The sequence below is a fragment of the Diplotaxodon limnothrissa genome, linkage group LG5 (genome assembly GCF_057381915.1).
Source record: "Diplotaxodon limnothrissa isolate DT_005_m linkage group LG5, D_limnothrissa_male_GT1.1, whole genome shotgun sequence".
NCBI classification, from domain to species: domain Eukaryota; kingdom Metazoa; phylum Chordata; class Actinopteri; order Cichliformes; family Cichlidae; genus Diplotaxodon; species Diplotaxodon limnothrissa.
Window position 1 is genome coordinate 23,555,811 of NC_140600.1, and position 23,472 is coordinate 23,579,282.

Sequence of the window (23,472 nt, forward strand, 5' to 3'; positions counted from 1 at the left end):
GTCCAGCTGTACTGTAGTACACAAACCCTTCAGATGTGGAATGTCTTTAGTTTTCGTTAACTTAAGGAATACAGTGCGGTGCCATGTGGCTGCAGAATTACATAGTTATTAAGGCCCTGAGGTTTTTCCTCAGGTTACAGTGTTTTCTGGGTGGGAAGAGGACTATAAAGTGCACGTGCAGAGAAAATAGACACAAATGCTCCTTGTGTGAACCAATCACATAATAGTAAAAATCTGTACAGAAGTGAAGTCTGCTGCTGTTTATGCAAGTTCCCAGAATTTCAGTATTGGTACACGGAATTAAATTTGCTGTAATTATAGTGTTTTTGTGTGACCCAGTATGACTGTCAAGAGTTTTTAAAATCTGTGGAAATAGCTGCTAGTTGTGAGATGTTTACACTCAGTATATTTAAATAGTCTTGTGGTCTGTTTCTCGTTTAGCCAAACCAAATCTACATCCTGGTTTGACACATGTACTGCTTTGAATCTGTATCTCTTAGTCCCGACATTTTATATCCACCGAGGCATCTGGAACTACTTTATCAAATGAGTGTTTTTACTTCCAAGCAATACCAGTGACAGTTCTGCTTATTGTGTCAGCGCGCACTACACGCTGCCTCCATCCATTTTTTAAAATCTCATTAGCAGTCTAAGCAGAGAATCCCAGACCACCTTCTACTGCATCCCCAAGCCAGGCCATCCCCAGCCAACATAATCTCTCCAGCGTGTCTTGGGTCTGCCCCAGGGTCACTTCCTGGTTGGACGTGCCCAAAGCACCTCACCTAGGAAGCATCCTAGTCAGATGCTCAAACCACACCAATTGGCTCCTTTTGATGTGGAGGAGCAGCACCTTTACCGTGAGCTCCTGCCAAATACATGATTTCCACACCCTGTTTCAGAGGCTGAACCCTCAAAGCCTTTGGAGGAAGCTAATCTCCATTATTTGTCTCGGCTATCTTATACCTTTAGTCGCTACCTAAAGTTTGTGGCCATAGCGGAAGGTAGAAACAAAGATTAACCAGACAGATATGTTCTGCTATTATTCCATTTCTTTCAAAACTTTTTATTTCCTGCATTTGTCTTGACATTTTCACCCTACTTTAAACTGTCTCTCAACCAGTAAAACCCCCAGACTGCAAAATTGACTTGCAGAATTGACAGACTGCCCACATGGTGAAGAAATACCACAGAGGAATTCAGGAATGTTGTTGGGAATACACCAACAGTTGGTGTTGCATAGTACCCTATGATGTCATTTTCTTGCCTGAAAATGGGAACGCACATGCACTTATGTTTTGTGTGTGTGTGTGTGTGTGTGTGTGTGTGTGTGTGTGTGTGTGTGTGACTGTTTCAAGTGTGTTGCGAAAGAAGAGACTCAGTCAAAAAGAGTTTAACACTTTTAATCCTAATTGACCTTTTTACTGGAATATGACACATTAAGTTTACAAACCCAGATTTATTTCAAGCAATGTTTTCCTATAAATTGCATATGAGTCATAATGTATCACAAATAGCAGCAACTGAATAATTACTGGCTGCCAACAGACTTGTTGCCAACTTATTCTGCAACACACAAATACTCAGTTGATCCCTTTGTTTTCTATCATCCAGTCTTTCAGTTCTTAATCTATGAATTATTTTAAAAATCATTTAATGTTCAAAGATGTTTTATTCCATAGTAGATGCATATCATGTAGCACGATGCTTCATTTGGATCACTTATGATCACTTAGTGATCGTTTATGTATCAGGAGTATTGGAATAGCTGAGAGGCAACACGCTGTGCCAAAATTGGTCCACCCCAAGGATGGGGTCCCCCGGCACAAACGGAGTAGTATAGTGTACGCTGTTAAGTGTCGTGAGGATTGCCATGATTTGGTTGGTGGTTGCTGATCAGTGGTCATGACAGTATGCATATTAACAGTCAAGAAACTGACCTCACAGTCCATTGTTTGGTGCTAGTTTCAGTCATTATGCAAATGAACTGTTTATAAGGTTGGAGAAACCTGGAGTCAGCTGAGACTGAAGAAGCCACTTAGATGAGTGACGAAATGTTTCTCCCACTGAAAACGCTCCGTCCTACGGTTTCTTTACCTGTATTTTTGAGCGTGCATCAAAATATATGATGTACCCTCTCTACTTTTAAGATTAGGCTGAAAACTTTCCTTTTAGATAAAGCTTATATTTTTTACACTCACCTCTTTTCACACTTTTCATGCATTTATTATTAATCTCCATCTCTCTTCTACAGTGTGTCTTTTATCCTGTCTCCCTCTGTCCTCACCCCCAGCCAGTCACAGCAAATAGCTGCTCCTCCCTGAGGGACTCTGTATTAAAGACTCTGTATTACTTTGCTAACAGAAGTGCATGTGTTTTCCTGTTTTTTGTGGTCATTTGATGCATAAAAATCGATTTTCTGCTTGAGTTCATTCAAAACCATTAAAAAAAACAGCGGTTATAAAAAAAAAAAAAATCATTTTCAGTCCTGGTGATTTTCCTTTGGGGGAAGGCCAAAACCTCTTTGGGAGGTGCCATTATGTACCTTATGCAGATTGGTAGCGGTCAGGAGACTGTAAACAGTTCATGATGGATTTCGAGGTCTGATTTTGATCATTGTCCTTTTTGCAGAACCCAGGATCTTTTCACTTTCACTCTTTTCCTGAGTTTGCTGGAATTTTTTTCTTTTTTCTTTCTTTCTTTCTTTTTTCTTTCTTTTCTTTTCTTTTTTTTTTTTTTGCATGTAGCACTTCAAATCTTTGGTGACTATGACAAAAAAAGAGCCAAGTTTACCTTCATATGTTTGTGGAACTTGTTTCCAAAAACCTGCAGCTTATCCTGATGTTTGTGCATCAGCACTGCACAGTAAAATGACATAGTAGTACTCCTGTGTTGGATTAAACCTTCCTGCAGCATCTCTGCACACCTTGGGGTGTGTTGGTCTGCGCCGACTTTCCGAGTGGGAAATCTGAGTTGAGGGGACGTTCCACAAATAATTTCCCAGTAGGAACCCGGAATTTCCGACTTATTCAGGAGCACACCATAAATCCAGACTTAGGACTCATCCTAAGTCTGGATTTATGGTACAAAAAACCTGGAGTTCAGTATTTCTAGTTCAACAATTCACCCTTAAAAAAATTTGAATGTGTTTTTTTTTTTCTATGCTTTAAGCTTTTAGGATTTGCTGAGACGTCGCACAGAAATGGAGGTGTTGTAAAATGTTGTATCAGTACCACTTCCACCATGTTTTTGTTATGTGTGTTTCAGTTATTTTTACTTTTTTTTCATCTGATGAGTGAATGTCCCACTAGCATAGTTTACATACAGCCTAAATGCCCTCCAATGAGAGGCCACACTGTGTATGCACAGATATATGAACAGAGGTTTGTAAATACTTTTATGAACTATCCAAGATCACCTACACGAACCAAAAATTTTCTTCCAACTGGATATCCCTCGTCTTCTTCCTCAACCAACAGCGCACAGTCAGTGTTGTATCCAGCAGCCATAAACCACATCAGTCTGTGTGGTCCTCTAATTACATATCAGATGGAGCCAGTCTCCATGATGAAAGCTCGACTTTGCACTTTGTGCTTTGGTGTCAGTCCTAATATGTAAAACAGATGTGTGTTTAATAGCAAAGCCCATCAGTGGTTGTGTAGCACTAGCTAGTTGAATGACTTTAGAGGCTGGATTCCCACTGGGGCCACCCGCACTTAGGAACTATTCCTGTAAGTTGGCTCAGTATTTTGGATCGGCTCTCCTAAGGAGCAGCAACCCTTGTCAGTGAAATGACAGTGATCTGAAAAGTTTCTCCCTGATAAACTGATTTCAGGCAGTAAACACCGTAGCTCGGGCACTAGTTTTTGAGATAAACGTTGCCCTTCATGCTGAGGCTTGTGCTCCATTTGCGGGGTAGCAGCAACAATCAGCAGCAGAGAGTTGGCTGTGATTCTACCAGCCTCAGCTTCCAGCTAAAGCCTTCACTATCTGATCAGATCCCGGCCTTGTCTCAACAACTAGCCTGGATTAGAGTTGTCATATCAGCCGGAGCCCAACTGATTACAAACACATTCGCACAATGATTACATGCAGCTTACTGTTGGATGTTATGAAACATCCTGCAATCCTTTTGTTTTCAAACCTGCGGTGGCTCAAGGTCTTGAAGCGATAAGGCGGCTTCAAAGGTAAAGATGTTTCATCGATTGTGTTGTTGCCAATTCCTTTGAGGGTGTGTGTGTGAAGTAGAGGTCAAACAGCCAAGACAAATATAATTAAAGCTAGAGCTGCAAGCAGTCATTAGTTTTATTGTTGATATTTTTCGGATTAATGTAGTCCTTCAAATAAAAAAAGAAAAACTGAATCCTGCTTCTTGCTTTCTTCCATCTGTTAGAAGAGTCAAGTTTTACCTTCTCACGCAGCTTTTTATGGTGATAAAAGTTGAACATGCACCAAGTCTAGCAAGACATAAAAATAGGCTGGTGGCTGCCCCTCCCTGAGCCTGGTTCTGCTCGAGGTTTCTTCCTATTAAAAGGTAGTTTTTCTGTCCCACTTTCACGAAGTGCTCGATCAAAGGAGGTCCTTTGATTGTCGGGGTTTTCTCTGTACTGTTGTAGGGTCTTTACTAAGGATGGGATTTAATAAGAATAGAGCGATTCTGATTTCATTATCATTGTCACGTATCGACTTGATTCCTTATCGATTCTCCTGTTGATTCTCATTGGGTTCCATATAGCACACTGGGTATTTTCTCTCTCTGTAAACTCAAGAGATGATCACATGAGAAAATCCCACTAGATCAGCCATTTCTGAAATACTCAGACAACCTTGCCATGTTCAAAGTCACTCAAATCACCTTTCTTCCCCCAGTTTTAAGCTCAGTTTGAAATTTGACAGGTCTCCTTGATCACATCTGAATGCCTAAATGCATTGAGTTGCTGCCGGGTGATTGGCTGAGTAGATATTTGCGTTAACAAGCAGTTGAACAGGTGTGATTGTACATGTGAATGATGCAAGAAGGAGTTTGGGTTTCAATAAGTTTCCTAATTGGACAGAGCTGAGAAGTGATTTATTTTGATCTTGGCTTTACAGAAATCTGCTTATGTGTTGCAGCAACAGAGGTGGCTTCCAATGGTTGAGAAACATCCCAAGTATTCAGCTGAGCTCGAAAGAGTGTAGTAAGTTGTAGGCTTCAGTTTGCTGGAGCTATTCGTGTTACATAAGGCTCTCTCTCACACACACACACACACACACACACACACACACACACACACACACACACACACACACACACACACACAAAATCTCCCTCACTCTTCTACCTCTACCCCCCTTTCCATTTTGCGGGAAAGATTTCACACAGGCCCACATACTCGCCATCAGTGTGGCATGGCAGCCATCCAGAGAGGGGCTCCAGTGTCACTCCCTTTCAAAGAGCTCTTTGCTTGCTGTCCTTTTGATGGCTGCTACCCAGCAGCAGTGGAGCAGAAGTGCAGAAAATCCAGCTTTCATAAAAATTTGTCCTTGATTTTCCACACTTAGTTTATGAGGGGGGAAAAAAGCTTTGTGAAAACTTAGCATTGCTCTGGTGCTACACTCTGTCTTTTTTTAAAGACCATATATTCAGTATTGGCAGAGCTGCTATGGAACAGGTTGGGCAGCTTTTTCTGCTGGCACACATGATTTTTAGCCGCAGGAGCACCTGCGGTCCTTACTGTGTGTAGCACTACCTACGCTACTTCCTGTCAAAGCAGGTATGTCAGGAAAAGCTAAAGTAAAAGCATCACTGAAATATTCTTGTTTAAATAGAGTCAGATGAGGAGGAAAGAAAAATAATGGAGGAATCTGGCTCAAAGAGACTATAGTATAGCATCGCCAAAACAGAACTCAGTGGCCCATATTTATAACTGCTCATGATTTAAATGTGAACTTTCTCCTTCAGGTATCAATAAATTCTTTATTAAAGTAAAGCTGGTGTCCTCTGGCAGTTAAGATGTTTAAAATGGGGGGATTTACATACAAGTAAATCTAACTACAGTTATTAATCTTTCTGTCTGTAGTAAGGTGAAAAAAAAGGACTAATCCTGGGCTGCTAATAGCTGGAGACAAGCTGTGCTAAGCCTGGCTTAACTTGTAGGGAGGAGAGGGAAAACTGTTTCTTTGCAAAGTGTGAAAACACTTTTAGACCTGGTCTTTGGTTGGTGACGCTCTCGTGGTTTGATCAGTCTGCTCTGTTCTGATTCTGTCTATCAGGATTTGATGTCCCTCTCGGGGAGGGGTGGAGGGGGTTACTTGAACATGCGGTTCAGACTTCTCCTGAAAGTTACTCAAAATACTGTTGCAGTGACTTTTAGAAAAAGTGACCCCCGAGTGCTCATTCAGACATGAAGCTGACGCTTTTAGCCGTGTCAAAATCTCCGAAATGGTGATGTTGCCAGGTTTGGTACCAAACAGAGACGTGCTGTTGCACAAGCTGATTGCACAAAGGCTACTAGGTGGAAGGCTAAACCGTTGGTGGTCAAGCAATAGTTAGAGCAAAAAACATCAGCCACAACACACAAGCTGCATGTTTTTGCGTCTCTGTTTGACACACATTAAACACAGTTTTAAAGCGGAGCCTTTTTTCCCCAAGTGACCGAGCCAGTCTGTTTCTCCAGTTGCAGATGCTAAGCTATCTGTGTTTACAGTGGAGTAACACAGTATTGTTGGACTTGGCACCACACAAAAAACAACAATAATAGTGCATTTCCCTAAATGTTAACTATTCCAACAACCGTAATTTAAACAAGAATGTTCCGACCGCGAGAAAATATATTTCATTGCATTCACACAGTAATAAACCTGCTGATGTTCACACCGGGATGATGTTGTCTTGGATACAACTCCAACACCTTTGTTAAGCTACAAGGCATCAGGAATGATTTATTTGTTTGCATCCATTTCTGTGAGAGATGTTTCCCCTCGGTGGATCATCTAAGAACACAATCTCTGGACATTTGTCAGAATCTAAAATAGGTCAGTCTCTGTTTTAATGAGGAAAATGTGCAGGAGGGTTACGCTTGCAGTAAATTGGTGTATGACATTGATTGTTTCACATAAACCAGCCAAATCTAAATGTATAGTGTAAGTAGCTAAGTTGTTATGTATACTATTGATGACATATTTTAAGTAGAAGTGGCAAAGCCATTGGCCCTCAGTGCTGAGCATTCACCCTTACTGTGGGGTGGGCTTCTGTATAATGTCTGTATGTATAGTCTCTCTTCTCTTTGACATAGAAAATCCTACTTAAAGGACAGGTGCAATAATTATTACACTGTTGGTGTAATAATTGCTGTTAATTTTTATTCATGTAAATTTGACCATTAATTTAAACATAGTTGATCATGCAACAGCGAAAATAAAATAAAAGCATAAAATGAAACAATAAAAAACATATTTATTGAATTTATATATGATTAAAAAAAAATAATAATAATAATAACCAACCAAATAAAAAAAATATTTTTTTTGCAATTTCATTGCAACTGCTCTTGGAAGATGTGTGACCTTGTTCTGAATGACCTTCATAGAGTTCAAGGCGATAATCAAAGAGACTCGGCTTCACTTAAAAACCATTTGAACGTGTTGGATTTCTGCTTCTTCCCTGAATTTCACGTTTCAGCGCTGAAAGCCGCGAAGCCGTGCTTTCAGAGGACGCTGTGTGTGTGTGTGTCAGAATTGCGTGTATTTGTGGTTGTGTGTGTAACATTCCAGAAAGTGTCAGAGGTATGCGAATTACGTCTGACAGAGGAAGAATGTGAAGACTTCTGCTGCCATGTGAAGGCCGCTGTTGTTTACTGACAGATTCATGCAGAAGAAGTTGCTCAGCTGTGTGTGTGTGTGTGTGTGTGTGTGTGTATGTGTGTTTGTGTCTTTTATTGCGTCACTTCCGGAAAATGTGGGAGTTGCATCACATTTCTGACATAATTGTGTTTCGTGTAAGTTGCACTATAATTTTGGGGCATGTAATTCCTGGTACTCCATTTATCTCCATTTATATTTTAAACAGATTATTGGGGAAATAAATCTGCTTAGTGTACATGAAAAAGCAGGACTGTTGTGGAGGGCCACGCCAATGTCTTAAAAAGAGATCAAATTGATATCACGCAGAATCGAGTTTAGCTTAGCTTGGGAAAATTAATTACCCATCCTGTGTTAATGTCTTGCTGAATGAATGCGTTCATAGACATAAGTAGGCTACTCGCTGTTGTCAGGTACACAGATGACTGAAGTGATGAGAAGCATAAACATTCACATTGTTGGCAGTTTTTCCAGCTTTTCTTAGTTTTAAATTCCTCATATTTGTTTTGGACCATAGCTTGTTGTTCTTGTGAGAAACTCTAAATGTGTCCATGATTACGATTGGTCAACAATCAGTGGTGGTTGTGCAGCTAGGCTTTGCAATATGGTCAAATGGCAATGCACGCTAGCAAGTGGACTTCAGCAAGAGACATTTTAAAATATCTTTGCTCACTTACTGTTCTGGAAACACAAACATAACTGATGTGTTAATTTTGTCTCTTTTTGCCTTTGCTGATTTTTTCTTTTCCTGTTTTTTGTCTCTTTCTCATCAGATTTGGGACATGAGCGACGATGAGAGCATCTGAACAACTGGCGGAGCAAGCACTCAGGACTAAACACATCCATCCATACTTTCTTTTTTCTAAAGTAAATCCTGTATTTACAAAGACAAGGTTGTTTACGTAATGAGCACCAAGCACATGAGCAAATAAATAAATAAATGCTTTAAAAAGGCTTTAAAAAGCTTTAAAATTCCTAATAGTCCTCATTTGGATTCAAGATGACCCAGATCTTCAGAGCTGGGAAGTAATCTAATAAGCAATTAAGAAAAAGACAACAAAACAATAACTGAAAGCCTGAACAAGTTTTGATTTTTTTTTTTGCTTTTGATATGTAAAACTGTTGAACTTACTAAAGAATGTACCTGTTCCTGTCACCTGCTGTTGTCTAAACACACTTTAAGTCCCTGAACAAAAACACAACAAAACCTGCAAAAAATATTGGAACTAAAGAGTCTAAAAACACCAAGAAACCTCTCTGAAGTGCCACAGTTTCAATCCCCTCCCAAGGTCTCTGCATCAACACATTTAATGATTTTACTGGAGAGATCTTTGGCAAGGCAGTTACAACATCTGTTCACTTATTCAGTTTGAGAAAGAGCTTCGGATAAGTTTTGAAAATAAAATACAGTTCTGCAGATTCATCCATTTTTGGGGTCTTTTGATTAGAGGCTGTGACACGTACAGTAGAAGTGATGCTTAAACCAGCTTTGTTGCTATGAAGCTTTCACTCAGAGAGGACTTGCATACAGATGTTACTGAGATATAATTAGAACTGTGGAAACTGTTGCTCTTGGTTTGTTGGTGTTGATGCATGTACATGTTTGTGTAACTATGTTTTTTGTGTTTATTTCTTCCTCTGCATTGTCCTGGAAGTCTCATCTGCAGTGATGTATTCAGTGTATTCACATGTACATTTTAACAAATGCTTGGATATTTATGAAAGTGATTGAGACTGACTCGAGTTTCAATCATGAGAAAGGATCTGGTTTGTTTTCTGATTAATCTCGGAGCTGTTTTTCTCTTCTGTATTAAAAAAAACTGGAATAAAATCCATTATTTCTCTATTAACATCTGTGAGGTTTATGTCGCTATGCAACAATGTCCTTTTTATTTTAGCTCAGTCTTTCCAAAAAGCTGTTTGCCGCTCTCGTAACCATTTCACAAGCACAAACACACCAAACAATTACAAGACAGAAACCCACACAGTCAGACTGTGGTTTAAAAGCACTTTATTGTTCATCAAGGCTACTTTAACGTACAAAAAAGGTGGCCTGCCAAAACCTTTTAAGTAGGAGACACAGAGCCACAAATCTTGATAGAAATTTTATTACAGTTCAGAGTATTACTACCATTAAGTACATGCTACTTCCACTTCAAAAAAAGACCTGGAAAATGTGGTGCAGTCCGAGTAAAGACCGACTCCTCTTTGATTTATTTGTTCGATTTTCATGTTAACTTGATTAAGAATGCAAAACGACTTCAACAGATGGAAACTGTGGTGACATATTTAGGAGTGACATCCCCAGAACTAATTTGCTTCTTAGATCATCTACGCCTCGCTGACTGGCACCAAAGCAGATGATCCGCAGCGCAAATCTACAGTTCCATCAGTTCCAACAGCAAATTCAACAAATGCTGACTGATAGTTTTACTTCACTCATTTCCCATCTATAGATGAAAAAAGTCATGAAAAAAAAAATGCTATTGCTTACGTGCTGTTTGAAATTGTACCTGCCTGCTAGCCCGTGACTAATGGGGACTTTGCTTATATTTTTAAAATGAACTCTTTTGGAAATGGCAAGCAAGACAGAATGGGCTAGAGGCAAAATCTTCCAACAACACAAAACATGCAAATTGCTCAAAAGGCCCACAAAACAAACTTTGTTTTGGCTTACTGGTAAGTCTTGTTCAAATGTCTCTGAAGTCACATGATCGAACACCATGGGGACCAATGGAAGTAGCGATTGTCACCGACACACCTGTGGCTTACTGTGGTTTCACACGTTTTCTGTGCTCCTGCACTTGAACCTTTACTCTAACAAGACAAACTCTATAAACAAAAAAGATCAACTTTTTCACAAAAAAAAGAAAATGCAATGATTACAATAGAAGGACAGGGAAAAAACAATTAAATAGCTACATATCATTAACAAATTCATTGTTCCTCAAAAAATACCTACGATTTTTTTTCTCTGTACATTCGTTACGCACAGCGTAATGATGGTCTTATAGTTTACCTATTATAAAAAAGTATTTTTTTATTAAGTGATTTTCCTACAGTGCGTAGGGAGTGTGTGCCAAAGCATAAAGAGAGCCTACCTACAGGGTGGTAGTGAAATGATAACGATAAAGAATAACAGAAAAACAAAATCCTCTGGACACCGAGTCCATTTCCCTCGTGTTCCGATGTTACTGACTGCATACAGGCTGACTGAATCTGAGAGGTGGGGGGAGAGGCAACGCTGAGTGGCAGGTGAACATGTCCTGACTCACAGGTCGCGCTTACAAAAGCTCAGCTTCTGAAAGCTCAGCCTCCCGCCCCAACACTCTGCCTGCGAAAAACCACCAACCCAATCCACTCGAAACTGGTCACAGAAAGCACAAGTACATGACAGAACTCCAGTTAAATGTGAATCTCGGGTAACATTGTAGAACTTCCATCATCTAGTTCTAGGGTCTGATAGCTGAGACTGGAATGTGTAGACGCTTTCGAACACGGTACAGAACTCTAATGTACGTACTTGCCATTCTTGACACAAATTACACAAAGCCAACGAATCAAAACCTCACCACCTATCTGCCTTAGCTCAGAGACTTTAAGTCAATCTGTAGTTTTAATGCAGGGTGAGTAATGTTTTCACTGACTGCTAGTAAGACCCCAAGTTCTCTAAATCAGACCACTAAATGTCCTCAAAAATTAAAATTCAATTCTTCCTTTACTCTCTTTATCTTTTATTCTTCACTATGGCCAATTTATTTCTTAAAAAAGGCAAATGGGGCACCTTTTAATTCGGGCAAAGACACGAGAGATGTTGTTGGGAGGGGATGGGGACAAGTAGCCCTCACTACTTATTAGCTCCGCCTGTTGATATAAAGATAGCGAATGCATTGAGGCCTGTACAAAGTTGCCTACAGCAGGAATGTATGCCACCTTGGCGCAGGTTGCTTTGCAGAGTAAAATTCATTTCCTTAGACTGCAGCACTCTAGTTTGAGTTCAGAAAAGAAAGAGAGAAATATGTATTTATATATATATTAATAAAAACGGTCTAGACACCAAGTCGGAACACAAAAAGTCAGCTGATGGAGGTTGAGCGAGGTGAAACGTCACACCATAAATTCAGATAACTAATTATCAGCCAAGTGTTTTGTTCTCTAGCGTCTCTCTGCTAGGTCTGCCAATGCTATTTCCGTAATGTGGTCTTTTTAGTGCCGTAACTTTAAGACACTTTTATGCGTCAACAAGATGTTTGAGAGCCATCGCGAACCAACTCTTCTTGTAAACAAACCCTGCTTCCCAAAAGCATCCAATGCCTGCCAAGGTGACTTTAAGATGGCAGCTGAACAGGCTAGATGCTCAGATGCTTTTGGAGAAAACAAGACCCCGCTGACTTTTTGCTGTTTGTGTGGTGTCTCAGCTCAGTCAAGCTGACGTTTGTAGCATCCTGTACCACTGATGGATCAACATCTTAAGAAAACCTTAATGAGCTTTGGATCCCAAACCCAACTAAACCCCAAGACGATCGTCACTCTGCTGCGGGGATGAGCTGATCGCCTGCTGGGTTGAGATGATTTTAGGAAACATTGCTCTCATCATTTAACAGAGCCTGTCCGGAGGCTGTCCCACTATAGATGTTTGTTACCATACTGCTAGTAATGGAAAACAACAAAACAAAAAAATACAAAATTGTAATAATAACAATAACAATATGGAGTACAACTGACCCAGCAGTGAGTGTATAGTGTCTATGTCTGTTACTGACAACGAAAGAAGTAACAACTAACGTCTGAATGAAAAGGCTAATAAAAGTTATGTTTGAAATGCTAAAAACACTAATAGATACCAGCTATTAAAAAACAAACAAAAAAAACAAAACAACATGCATTAATTTACCCTTAAAACCTTGTAGAAATCTACCAAACCACAGTGTGTAGGAGAGGGAGGGAAGGACAGCAGGGTGTATGCCAAATATAATTACTACACCCACGATCAAAGAGACCAACCCCCCCCCCCCCAAAAAAAAAACAACAAAAACAAAGGTGTGTTTGAAGAGATCTGAAAAATCTTCTCTCCCCCGGTCGAGAAACCAGACTTTTTTTCTTTCAACCACAAAGTGACGTGCAGCGTCATCTATCCCCTCATCACTGTCAGCAGTTAAGCCCGTGAAACACATCAAAGCACGTCGTTCGGCAAAGCCCAGCCTTCAACACACTCGGTCAGTGTTTTCAACCCTAATCTCCTCTCATTACGGTTGTGATGGCCATGAACATCACAGGAGCTGACGGTTTTTTCATTTTTAACCTGACTGTGCTCTTAAACTGAAAGCCAGCAGTTTTCATTGTTCGATACAAATCAGCGCTGCTTAAATAAGAATCTGGATGTGCGTAGAGCCGATACCAGAGGACCAGGATCAAACCAAGGGGTCTTTTGCTTTTTAGGTATCTGTATAAACCACATACAAACATTCATATTTACACATCTTATGGCCACATTAGACCAAATCTACAAGCTGCAATTCTAGTGTTTAATTCAACCTACTTATAACCTTGTTCTCACAATATGATGTAGCGGTTTGGTGACTAATGGTGGATGGTAAATTTTTAAGTCCCTCCAATAACTTTTCTCTTTATTTATATTAATACTTGCAGCTCTCAATATAACCACTCCTTAGTGAAGTGCTGGTGTCTGTTTTTCACCTATGTGTGTGTTTTCAGCTAACAGCTTCACTACTGAAGTTTCAAAAGTCAAAAGCTTGCTGTGAGTCATGCGTCTACTGCCCAATGCCATAAAGGCGTGTTTACATTTTCCTAAATGCTTTCAATAAATAATGGATAATGACCTTGTTCACGCTTTTCTACCAGCGCTGGGGTGGAAATGTGCACGGGTAGATTTCAGAGAGGAGTTAATGGGATGCAAAAATGGCTATTCCAACAAAAGTTGGAATAATATGCCATCGTGTCAAAGTCAGCCTCGTCCGTCCCAGTGTGTTCAGTGCCAGATCGCAAAATGACATGCCACCCTTTACTCTCTACGGCAGTAGTGCAAATCAGACCGAGTCGATCACTAAAGTATACACATACAGTAACAAAACCACGAGAACACATACACAGAAGAGAGAGAGGAAAAGTGAGGGGGGGGGGGGGGGGGGGGGGGGGAGGCAGGTGAGAGGATGAAAGGAGATAAAAACAGAGGGAGGTGATTGCAAGATGGCTTTTTGTTGTTTTGTTTCCGAGGTGGGCATGGATAAACATCAGCGTCTGAGGTTTCTTTGGTAGAACAGTCAGGTGGTTTATGTTCATTTTCTCCAAAGTGTTTCTCGCTCATCTTTCCTTTGAAACGTCGGGCATCGCATAACGCAGAAGCAAGTACACAAAACTACCGTTAAAGAAAAATAACAACAAAGAAGAAAAGAAAAAAATTAATAATTAAAACACCTCCTTTTCCGTTCTCTCCGTATTTACATATAACTACAGACACTTGCTCAGCTCCAAGCTTGACATGCAGGATGATGTATGACTGGAAGGAGCAAGCTCATGCTCCACCTAAGCTCCAGGCTAAACCCTCATCACTCATTACTGATTGTCTGGCATTAGCATACCAGAGGACAGATGGGAAAAATGACTGTGTTGTTATTGCTCGACTGATCCTCTATGAGTGCACAGTGAGAGAGCGGGCTTGAGGGTTTTAGATATTTTTAGCAGACCAGCAGACAAGCATTCCCTCTGGGATGCTGGTGACAGACCAAAGTGATGGGGGCATGGATGTTAGAGCCAGGATAAGGATCGGGAAAACTGGGGTCTATCCACCCCCTTCAGGAGACGACAGAAGGGGAGTGGTTGTGATTGACCATGCGACTGTCAGGGGAGGAGTTTGGGCTGCTGCCAGATGACGAGGGACTCCCTTTGTTTTTGATCTGCAGCCAGGTTTCGCCGAGCGCCTTGGCAAAGTGGTCATCCACTGAGCCCGTGATGGACACCGAGTTGGTGGCGGTGGGCTCGGGCTCCTTGTAGTTTTTCCCAAGGCTGCGACGGAAATGTTCCTCAATCACAGGGTCGCACACTGTGTTGGCTTATGCAAGAAGAAGAGAAAAAAAAGGGTTTTAGTTACAATTTTAGTTAAAAAAACAACAAAAAAAACTAAAATACAAAGAAATGGTCAGCAGGCAATTTGTTTTAATGTGCATGCGAGTTTACTTTTTTATTGCAGGTTTTCTTTTTAAATCAACATTTTAAACTTCACTGTTAACCTCAATGAGATCATAGAGATTTCACTGGGATCATAAAAACCCACAGAAAACATGAAGGAAAAAGAAAACAAATGTTTTATTGGCCAAGGCCTCGAGTGACTCTGTGGGTACAGAGATAACAGATAAGATTGTAATTAAGTATGTTTAAACGCTATCATAACAACGGTTTCGTTATAAAAACAGAAGAACCCTAGCATTACTACAATACATTTACATCTGAACGTGGAGAGTATGAGCTGTTTTCTCTCTGGGGTGCACATTGCTGTTGCAAATGCATTTGCAAACATGTACTCACTGTTGCTTCTCCTGTAGTTATTGGTGAAGTTGGAGCAGCCGTTGTGGGAGACTGTACAGTGAGACAGGTTGCAGTTGCGGTTGTTTGCTGGGGCGCATGTGATCACTGAGGGACGATTCTGAAACACAAAGAGTCTGTGTTAAATGTCAAATTCAGTCTTATGATTGCCGATCAGCAATTTGCTAAAGCGTGTTAAAAGAAGCAGAGTAAATGCAAAATGAACAGAACAGCAACTTTTCAGAAAAGATGGAGAAAATGAAAAGACGTTTTAAGTTTGAGGCAGCAGGAATGATCCAGTGACCACCAGGATTTTAAAACATGGTTTGCAAACAAGCCAAATAGGAAATGTGTACTTTCCACCAACCAAGGAGGCAGGTTAATGAAAGCATATTAGTCACATCATGTGGGGGACCTACCAGAGTTGAGGTTTCACTCGACAATTTAAGAAAAATGTGGTGTGCATTAGAGCCAAAGACAGGACGGGTATGTTACCTGCTGGCGTTCCACAGTGCTGACTGTGTGCAGCACTGTAGCCATAGCTGCTGTGTTGCTGCGTGCTGACTCCACCATGCTGTTTTTGGTAAGTGCCAGTGGCTGGTCCATGGTAGCTAAGCTGGCCAGGTGGAGGTGATGGGGGTGGCTGTACATGTGGTTGCTCGGCACTCCCAGAGCACCCGGCACCACCACACGTTCGATGGGGCTCCTGCTGCGGTCCTTGGAGCCAGGAGAGCTGCGATAATCTCCATTAGGTTTCCTGAGGAACAGCCAAGTAGCCAAAAAACAAACGCACGTTATTCATCCCGCACACTGGATAGTGTTATTTAATTCATGTGTATTCTGAGTCTGCTAGCACTAAATTGACTCTGAAGCCAGTATCATAATTAAAATGATAAGAGAAGACATTTGGAGCTTAAACATAACGATCCAAGGTTATCAAAAACACAATATTTGGTGTTTGGGATGAGATGAAAAGTAAACATGACGTGCAAAGAGTGTTGACAAACGATGTAAGGAATGGGCAAAGAAAAAAAAGCCAAGAAGTAAAGAGACAGAAAGATCACAAGGAGTTCAGCTAAGACAGGGAGAATGTGACGTGGGGGGAAAAAAATAAAGATTATAAAAGGACAATTGTAAATGGTGCTCTGTGTCAGCAGGAACGGCAAAAGCTATTAATACTGGTCTAACAAATACACACTCTCATGGACACACAGCCTTAGCTCTCAGATTGCTGGTGGGGTTTGATAAGACCATATGGTGCCAACACAGGCTCACACACTGTCCTCAGATGGAGGAAGGAACACTCTCCTAACTTTATCCAACATGGATAGACTCCAAACTTATCTCGACACAGGAGGGACAAATGGGCACAAAGTTCAAAGCTCTTGAGAGGTTTCCCCAGCAAAGCAAATCAACTTCATCTCTTCGGCAAGCTGCACTTACTGCAGTCATAATTTAAAAAAAGAAAAGAAAACTACTAACGGAGCATAGATGCAGGCTGATGTCACTCAACATTCAATTAAAGTCACTAAACATCCTTTCTTTGAGTTTTATTCCCTGTCCACACTTACAACAATGAAGTGATTAATGGAGGTAAAAGGAGGTTAGCCATGCACCTTCCATATGAAAGGGAATTATTTAGCAGCACTGTTATCACCAAGCAGTGAGCTCATATTTTAATCACTGCAAAACAGATAAGGATAAGGGATTAAAGTAACAACAGTTTAAGAAAACAGGCTTTCTTCCAGCTCTGACAATAATGATTGTGATATGTCTGATGTAAACAAGTGTCTGCGACTAAAGACCATTGAGTTGTAGTTTAACAAGTTAGTAATTGTTTTGGTCCCTACATCAGATTTGCTCTGTGTTTTTTTTTTTTTGTGTTTGTGGGTGTGTGTCCGTGTGTGCGGTTCACTCCCCTCTTACAAACTGAGGCCCAGCTACAGGGAGCAAGATTTACTGTACTCGCCTCTGTCTCTCCTTTTCTCCCCAACTCCATAATCCATTCACAGATAGAGACATCGACTTGCTCATTCCTACACAGAATACGCTACACACAAACCATGCAGGCTTGATTAAATTTGCAAGAAATAATACTGAACTCAAGCGAACATCGATTAATATATATAACTTCCTCATTCTCCACCGAATACTATGCAGGGGCATTTCCTAACCCACACAAGTTAAAAGGCTGCAGGAGCCCTTTAAGTTGCAAAACAAGCTCAAGAAAGCAGTTGTAGATCCATGTGACTAAGCAACCTGACTGTTGGGTCAAGCATCTGGAGTCCATGGCACAGTCCTCCACAAATAAACAATCTACACAGAATACATAAAGGGGGAGAGGAAGAGCCGAGAAGAGGTGGGGAAGGGTGAGTTGCATGTGAATGGTCGGGACCTCGACTTTAAGAAAGAGTGAGGTCAGTAGTTTCCTTCGTTTGTGCCGAGAGCTTACATTCACGGAGACCCGCTCTCTTTTTTTTCCTCCCCTTTTTCTCACAATCAGCAGCAAACTTCCTGAGGGTTAAAGAAGGAAAGGACTTGGCAGCGCTTGCATAAACCCTGGCCGACAGCTCACCAACAAGCTTTTTTTGTTCTTTCACAGTGGCATCAATTCTCCATTTCATCTTCATTTTTTTTTAAACAGTACAAAGAAAAACATACATTCTGGAGCTGATCCCTTTAAATCAGGTCATAATTAAAACTAAAGCCTATTCAACTGAATAAATTGTTTAAATTATTACTACATGAAACATCCACTTTTAATCAGACAATATAAAGAAAGGTCCCCCTGCATAATTTCTCTATTATTTTCAAATATAAACAATCTCTTGATTAGCTAAGAGCCAAGCAGATAACAAAGCTCTCTCATCCCTTCCCAGCAGCTGGGTCTTGAGTTGGGTTGTGGAAGTTGTTCCAAACTTTAATCACTGCCAAAGAGCAGGCATGCCCACATCCTCATTCAAGAGGGCCCATTGCAGGAGCCAGTGAATGGGATCAACAAATCTGACCAATGAATGGAATAGCTGTCGAATCCACCGCCGCCCCCGCCTTCCCCTCGCCTGATTGCCCACCAAACCCTGGACCACATTTCATGCCAGAGATCAGGCTTTCAAAACCCACTCTGTGCCTTTGTCTCTCTTACTCACCTCTTAATTATCATTAAGGTCACAGCTGGGGAAGGAGGGAGAGGACGGACAGGGTAGATGGCAAGGGCTACATATGAAACATGGCCACTGAGCGGTAAAAAGGGCTAGAGCTAAAGAGAGCAGGCTGCCAGGACAAGAGGGATAGATGGGAGCTAAAAGTGGGAGAGAGAGAGGGGGGGCAGCCTTTGATTACTAAATAACACAGAGACTTGGCCCCTACAGTGGGCACTGGGAGACAAACAGCATTTTTTTAAAAAGAAGGGGGTGAGGTTGGAAACAGAGAGTAAAGGAAGCCCAAATCCAATAACGTATAAATAAACATGAAGGAAAGCAGTTTACAAACAACAAGTGAGCTCTTACCACCAGCAGTGTGATGACAGGATTCCTCTTAATTGGCAGAAAATGTTTGCTAAAGTGACGTTTCCTAGATAAACTGGCCAAACTACAAAAACCAAACTAAAGCTTTTTAAACGTAGAGCTCAGTCAGAATATGTGAGAATATTCAGTCATATCTTTTTCTAACGTCTCTGATCCCTTTTTTCAGTTGATTTACTTTGTAAATAGGAATGATGTAAAGGACATCAAAATGATCTGTTTGAGAAATGAAATACAGAGAAAATATCTATCTGGCTGTATTTTACTGCAGGCTAGGTTATATGCAGCCTGGTATTAGTGGTAGTCACTGTGGTGGGCACCTACTGAAAGATCCCTTAATTTAAAACCCAGAGAGTCCAACCCTCAATACATAAATGATATATTCATATATCTTTAACAATGTTACACTACTCAGATCTATCATTAAGCATAGCCTTTTAAGTAACCACTCACATGACATCCGGCCCGCAAGTCAACCTCAAGTTAAAGATCATACTGCGATCATGTGTTTGAATGATCTGGGGGGTGGGTGGGGGGGGTGGACAAGTAATTAGTTCATGCTGGCTAGAAAAGCAAGTTTGTTTGAGCTAACATGCCCTAATAATCACGACAGTAAACTACATAAAACAAATAGAAACATATGAACCAAGAACTTTAAAAATATGGGTTCTTTTTCAAAGTGTGCCAGGGTTAATCCTGTATGAGACTGCCAGTTTGGTGAATTTGCTATATTTGACTATGAGGCAGCGAGACAGAAGCTATAAAAGCTCGAGGCTTTTTCTCACAATTGTGTTCCAAGGTCTTTAGAGAAAACCTCCCTACAAATCTTTGGTTGGGCAGAGGTTCATATCCAACTCTTTAATAAATGCATTTTTAAAAAAAAGCAAGACGAGAGAGGGGGGGAGAGATACACACAGGAAACATCTGGGAAGAATCAGGGTGTAGAGGGAAGACAACAAAAAGAAAAAAAAGAAGTGGAAGAGGATGAAGGGCTAACCACAGGTTATAACCAGAACCAAGCTCTACAAGTTCTACACAAAACCACAAAAAAGAGATATACATACACATACACACTCACAGACTGTGAGCCACAGAGCTTATTCAGACTATGTATATATAGTATACAAACATCTCAACACCGTTTACTCTGCTGTTTGAAGTCTTTAGTAGCTGGTGTGAGCGGAAGTTAGCAAAAATATCTGCATCCTTTAGGATCAAAGCCCAGAGGAAATGCCCTTTAATCAAATATCTGCTGAAACAAATGATATATAACACTTCAATTCTAAACCAAAGACTAGCTTGTTCACTGCTCTCTACACGCTGGTGCTGGAGCCTTCAGATTGTCAATCATGCAGAAATACTGATAGAAACAGCACATTTTTGACAGTTAACTGACTGCAGAGACAGAGAACTGAAGAAAATCCTTTGTTATCAAAGCTGGGACAGATCGGATATGGGAACAACCACAACAAGAAGGCAAAGAAAACAACATGTGAACACACACAGACACATAGACACACACAGCTAAAAACAAAAACCCACATCTCCCCTCCTTTCCTCACATGCTCGCTACATAAATAGTTTCATGTAAAACAAGAGGGTAACAATGACTTCACCAGCCACACACACACACACACACACACACACACACACACACACACACACACAGCCTCTTTCCACTCTTATTTTCTCCCCATATAGCCTCGAGAGAAACTTCCATGAGAACAACTTACTGATGAAGTTCCCAGTAGAAAGCAGCTGTGGTTTCTGTAAGCTACAGTATTCTGTGCAGCAATGTGATTTACTTGGATTTTGCATTTAGTGCCTATAGATACAGCCGTACATTTGGAGTAAACTGTAATACTGTATACTGTTTCAGCATAATGTAGCATGAATGCAACTGCAGATCTTCAGGCTTTCATTTCAGATTTTCATCGGTGGTTAAAATTCTACAGAGTGAAGAGAAATGGAAATTCAGAACTATTATCAAGTGCATGAAAAGCAAATATCTGTTCCAACCAGTGACTAACCAGACATAGTTTGCATTAGTCAAGGTCCTCATGTTTTATTGGCGCATTCACAGAACCAACAGATTTTCATGGTATTTCAAAAAAACAACAAAAAGCAAACTAGTACCTAATGAGTCTAATGTATTTTGACTGCTGAATATAAACTTTCCTGTAGTTAAATTCGCCAAACTACAGTCAATGCAAAAACCATGTCAGTGGCTTTTAGTCTCAAGGAGCAATGAAACTGTTAAGGACTCTCATACTGGCGAGTCTACAACTACAGAGTGGCAGGCAGGCACACAGGCAGGAGCAAGCTTCCAGCCCGCAGGCTCCAGTGGACAGGATAAGGCTTCTTTGTTCAAGGCTCCTCCTACTACTCAGAGAAAATGAAAAAGTAGCCCCTGTTGCCTGACCTCACCCCACACAGAAACACACACACACAAGCACTCAGATGATCACAGGTAGGAGAGCACGCATGCATGTGTAAACAACACAGACAACAGCACATGTGCATGCCTGCACAAACCGATGGATACATGTAGACTAGGGCGACATATAAGCACTGGCAGTTATTTCTATTAAGACTTCAATATTCAGGATTTTGAATGCCAAAAACCCTTCTGTGTTGCAAGAGTCTGTTTTCATTGGGACTTACAGCAACAACAACAACAAAAGGAAGATATTATTAAAACAATAAGCCTGCTGAGAAAAACATACTTACGGCCACATTCTTAAACACACAGGCAGCCGACAAAAGCAAAATGCATTCACTTATCATGCATGTTCATAAAAACAAACATAAAAGCTTCAGCTGGTTCAGAGAGTTTACTTTTTCTCACCACTGCCTGTGCACCTCCCCCTAACTTTAGCTCGTAGTGATTGGCCAACAGAGGAAACTTGAGCGTCCCCCCTTCATAGCCCCGCCCTAATCGGAGGTGTCAGGTGTCTGTGTGTGTTGAGGCTCACAGAAAATATGACTGAACTTAAATACAAAAGAAAGCCAAATACACGGAGCTCGACAAGTCAGCACAGAGGAAAGCAGAGGAAAGCAGAGGAAAGCTGCAATACGAGCAAAAAGAGAGAAAAACCCACACTTTTCAGAAAAAAGAATGAACACAAAAGCTTCTGCATGGGCAGGGACACTCAACAGTGAGCTGAGCAATCAGTGCACACACACGCACACAGAGAGAAAGCAGACAGACAGAAGCAGCCAGGAAAATCCAACAGATAGAGAAGACGTGGGAACTGCTTCTGTGTGTGGTTTGGGTGGAGTTTCATTTTTCTATTGAAAAAAACCCATTAAGGGCAAAAAATAAAGTGCTGTATGAATGTGAAGGTGAATTGGTGAATAAGGGATGCGGTGTAAAAGTACTTTACTTATTAAGAGTAGAAAAAGCACTGTATTACAGTATTAATCTCCTTACATGGCACAGCTGAAAGGAAAACAGAATGTATGTTAAAAATCTGGCTGCCCTATGTCGTTTTTCATGTGGGGAGGGTGTTTAAGGAGCATTTTTAGCTCAATTTTCTCTGTAGCAACATCCCATCATTTTCCACTTCACTCCAAGTTCTTTGGAAAGGGAGGGGAGCTACACCTAGGAGGAAAGTGTTTCTGGCTGATGCTGGATACAAGTTTCAACAAGTCGTACAGCAGTTACCAGGGGAAGAATGCCCTCAGAGAAACCTCAAATTAGATGACTAAAAAAAGACACATTTGGGATGACCCGAGGGGAACTTGGTTTCCAGGATAAAAAAAAATATATCTTTGTGAACTAGAAAGGCCCTGGATCCATCTTCAAGCTGCAGCAAGTCATGTAGCAATTGACTTTTGTTAGGTAGAGATTAACCTGCAGCAGCAGGAGTCAAATGACTTCAAGGTCATAATTAAAATGGAGATTAAATACGGGGATTATGGCTTGCGCCTTGGAAATAATCATGGTAAAACGAGCAGTCTAAAAAGCCCTAAACATCACAGACATTTGCATCAGTTTTATTTTTACAGAACCTTATTCTAGTCAAACAACATGGTTGCACGTAGGAGCTGTGGCGAGGATCTGTGACACCAACTGAAAGCTGATATAACAATAAGTTCTACTGTGCTGCACAACACCGACTTACGAAACTTGTGATACACAAGTAGGAGCACTTACGTATCGATGCATGCAAAAGTTAACCACACAGTGCATATATAATGTCCCACGTGGAGTGAAAAACAACAGAGACAACAGAATAATACCACAAGCAGTGGTTGGATTTACTGCAGACTATAACCCTAATGCCCACACAACTGCCACAGAATAACAGGAAAAATGATGATTCTGCACAAATGTCAAATCTCACAAGCTAATCCTTTGTTATGTGTCACAAGATTAAAGAACAAAGACCCTTACCCACGGCCTCAGTAGAACAGCTTAATTCAAAAGTCAGATGCAACCTAGTCTAAATAAATAAATAAATAAAAATAATCATGACAATAAAACGACATTATCTGTATGCTGCTATAGGTTCTGCAAACAATTATTGCTTCACAAATATCAGTAAATACACAAACACCAGTGTGTAATTTT

The 23,472-nt window shown here is 40.8% G+C and overlaps 2 protein-coding genes across 3 annotated transcripts in view; one reads left to right on the forward strand and one right to left on the reverse strand.

Annotated features, from left to right (window-relative positions):
- Positions 1–9,189, forward strand: part of atg7 (ATG7 autophagy related 7 homolog (S. cerevisiae)) — a 61,736-nt gene extending 52,547 nt beyond the window's left edge. The window contains exon 19 of the mRNA XM_085354294.1: positions 8,610–9,189. Within this exon, the coding sequence (XP_085210420.1) occupies positions 8,610–8,642 (33 nt within the window). The 3' untranslated portion in view covers positions 8,643–9,189. The remainder of the gene's footprint in view (positions 1–8,609) is intronic.
- Positions 9,190–9,837: 648 nt separating this feature from the next.
- vgll4b (vestigial-like family member 4b) overlaps positions 9,838–23,472 on the reverse strand; it is a 42,612-nt gene continuing 28,977 nt past the window's right edge. For both annotated transcript variants that reach the window (XM_085353304.1, XM_085353303.1), the window contains 3 exons: positions 15,871–16,132; positions 15,379–15,496; positions 9,838–14,905 (listed from right to left, as the gene is read on the reverse strand). In XM_085353304.1, coding sequence (XP_085209430.1) covers positions 14,649–14,905; positions 15,379–15,496; positions 15,871–16,132 — 637 coding nt within the window. In that variant the 3' untranslated portion in view covers positions 9,838–14,648. The remainder of the gene's footprint in view (positions 14,906–15,378; positions 15,497–15,870; positions 16,133–23,472) is intronic.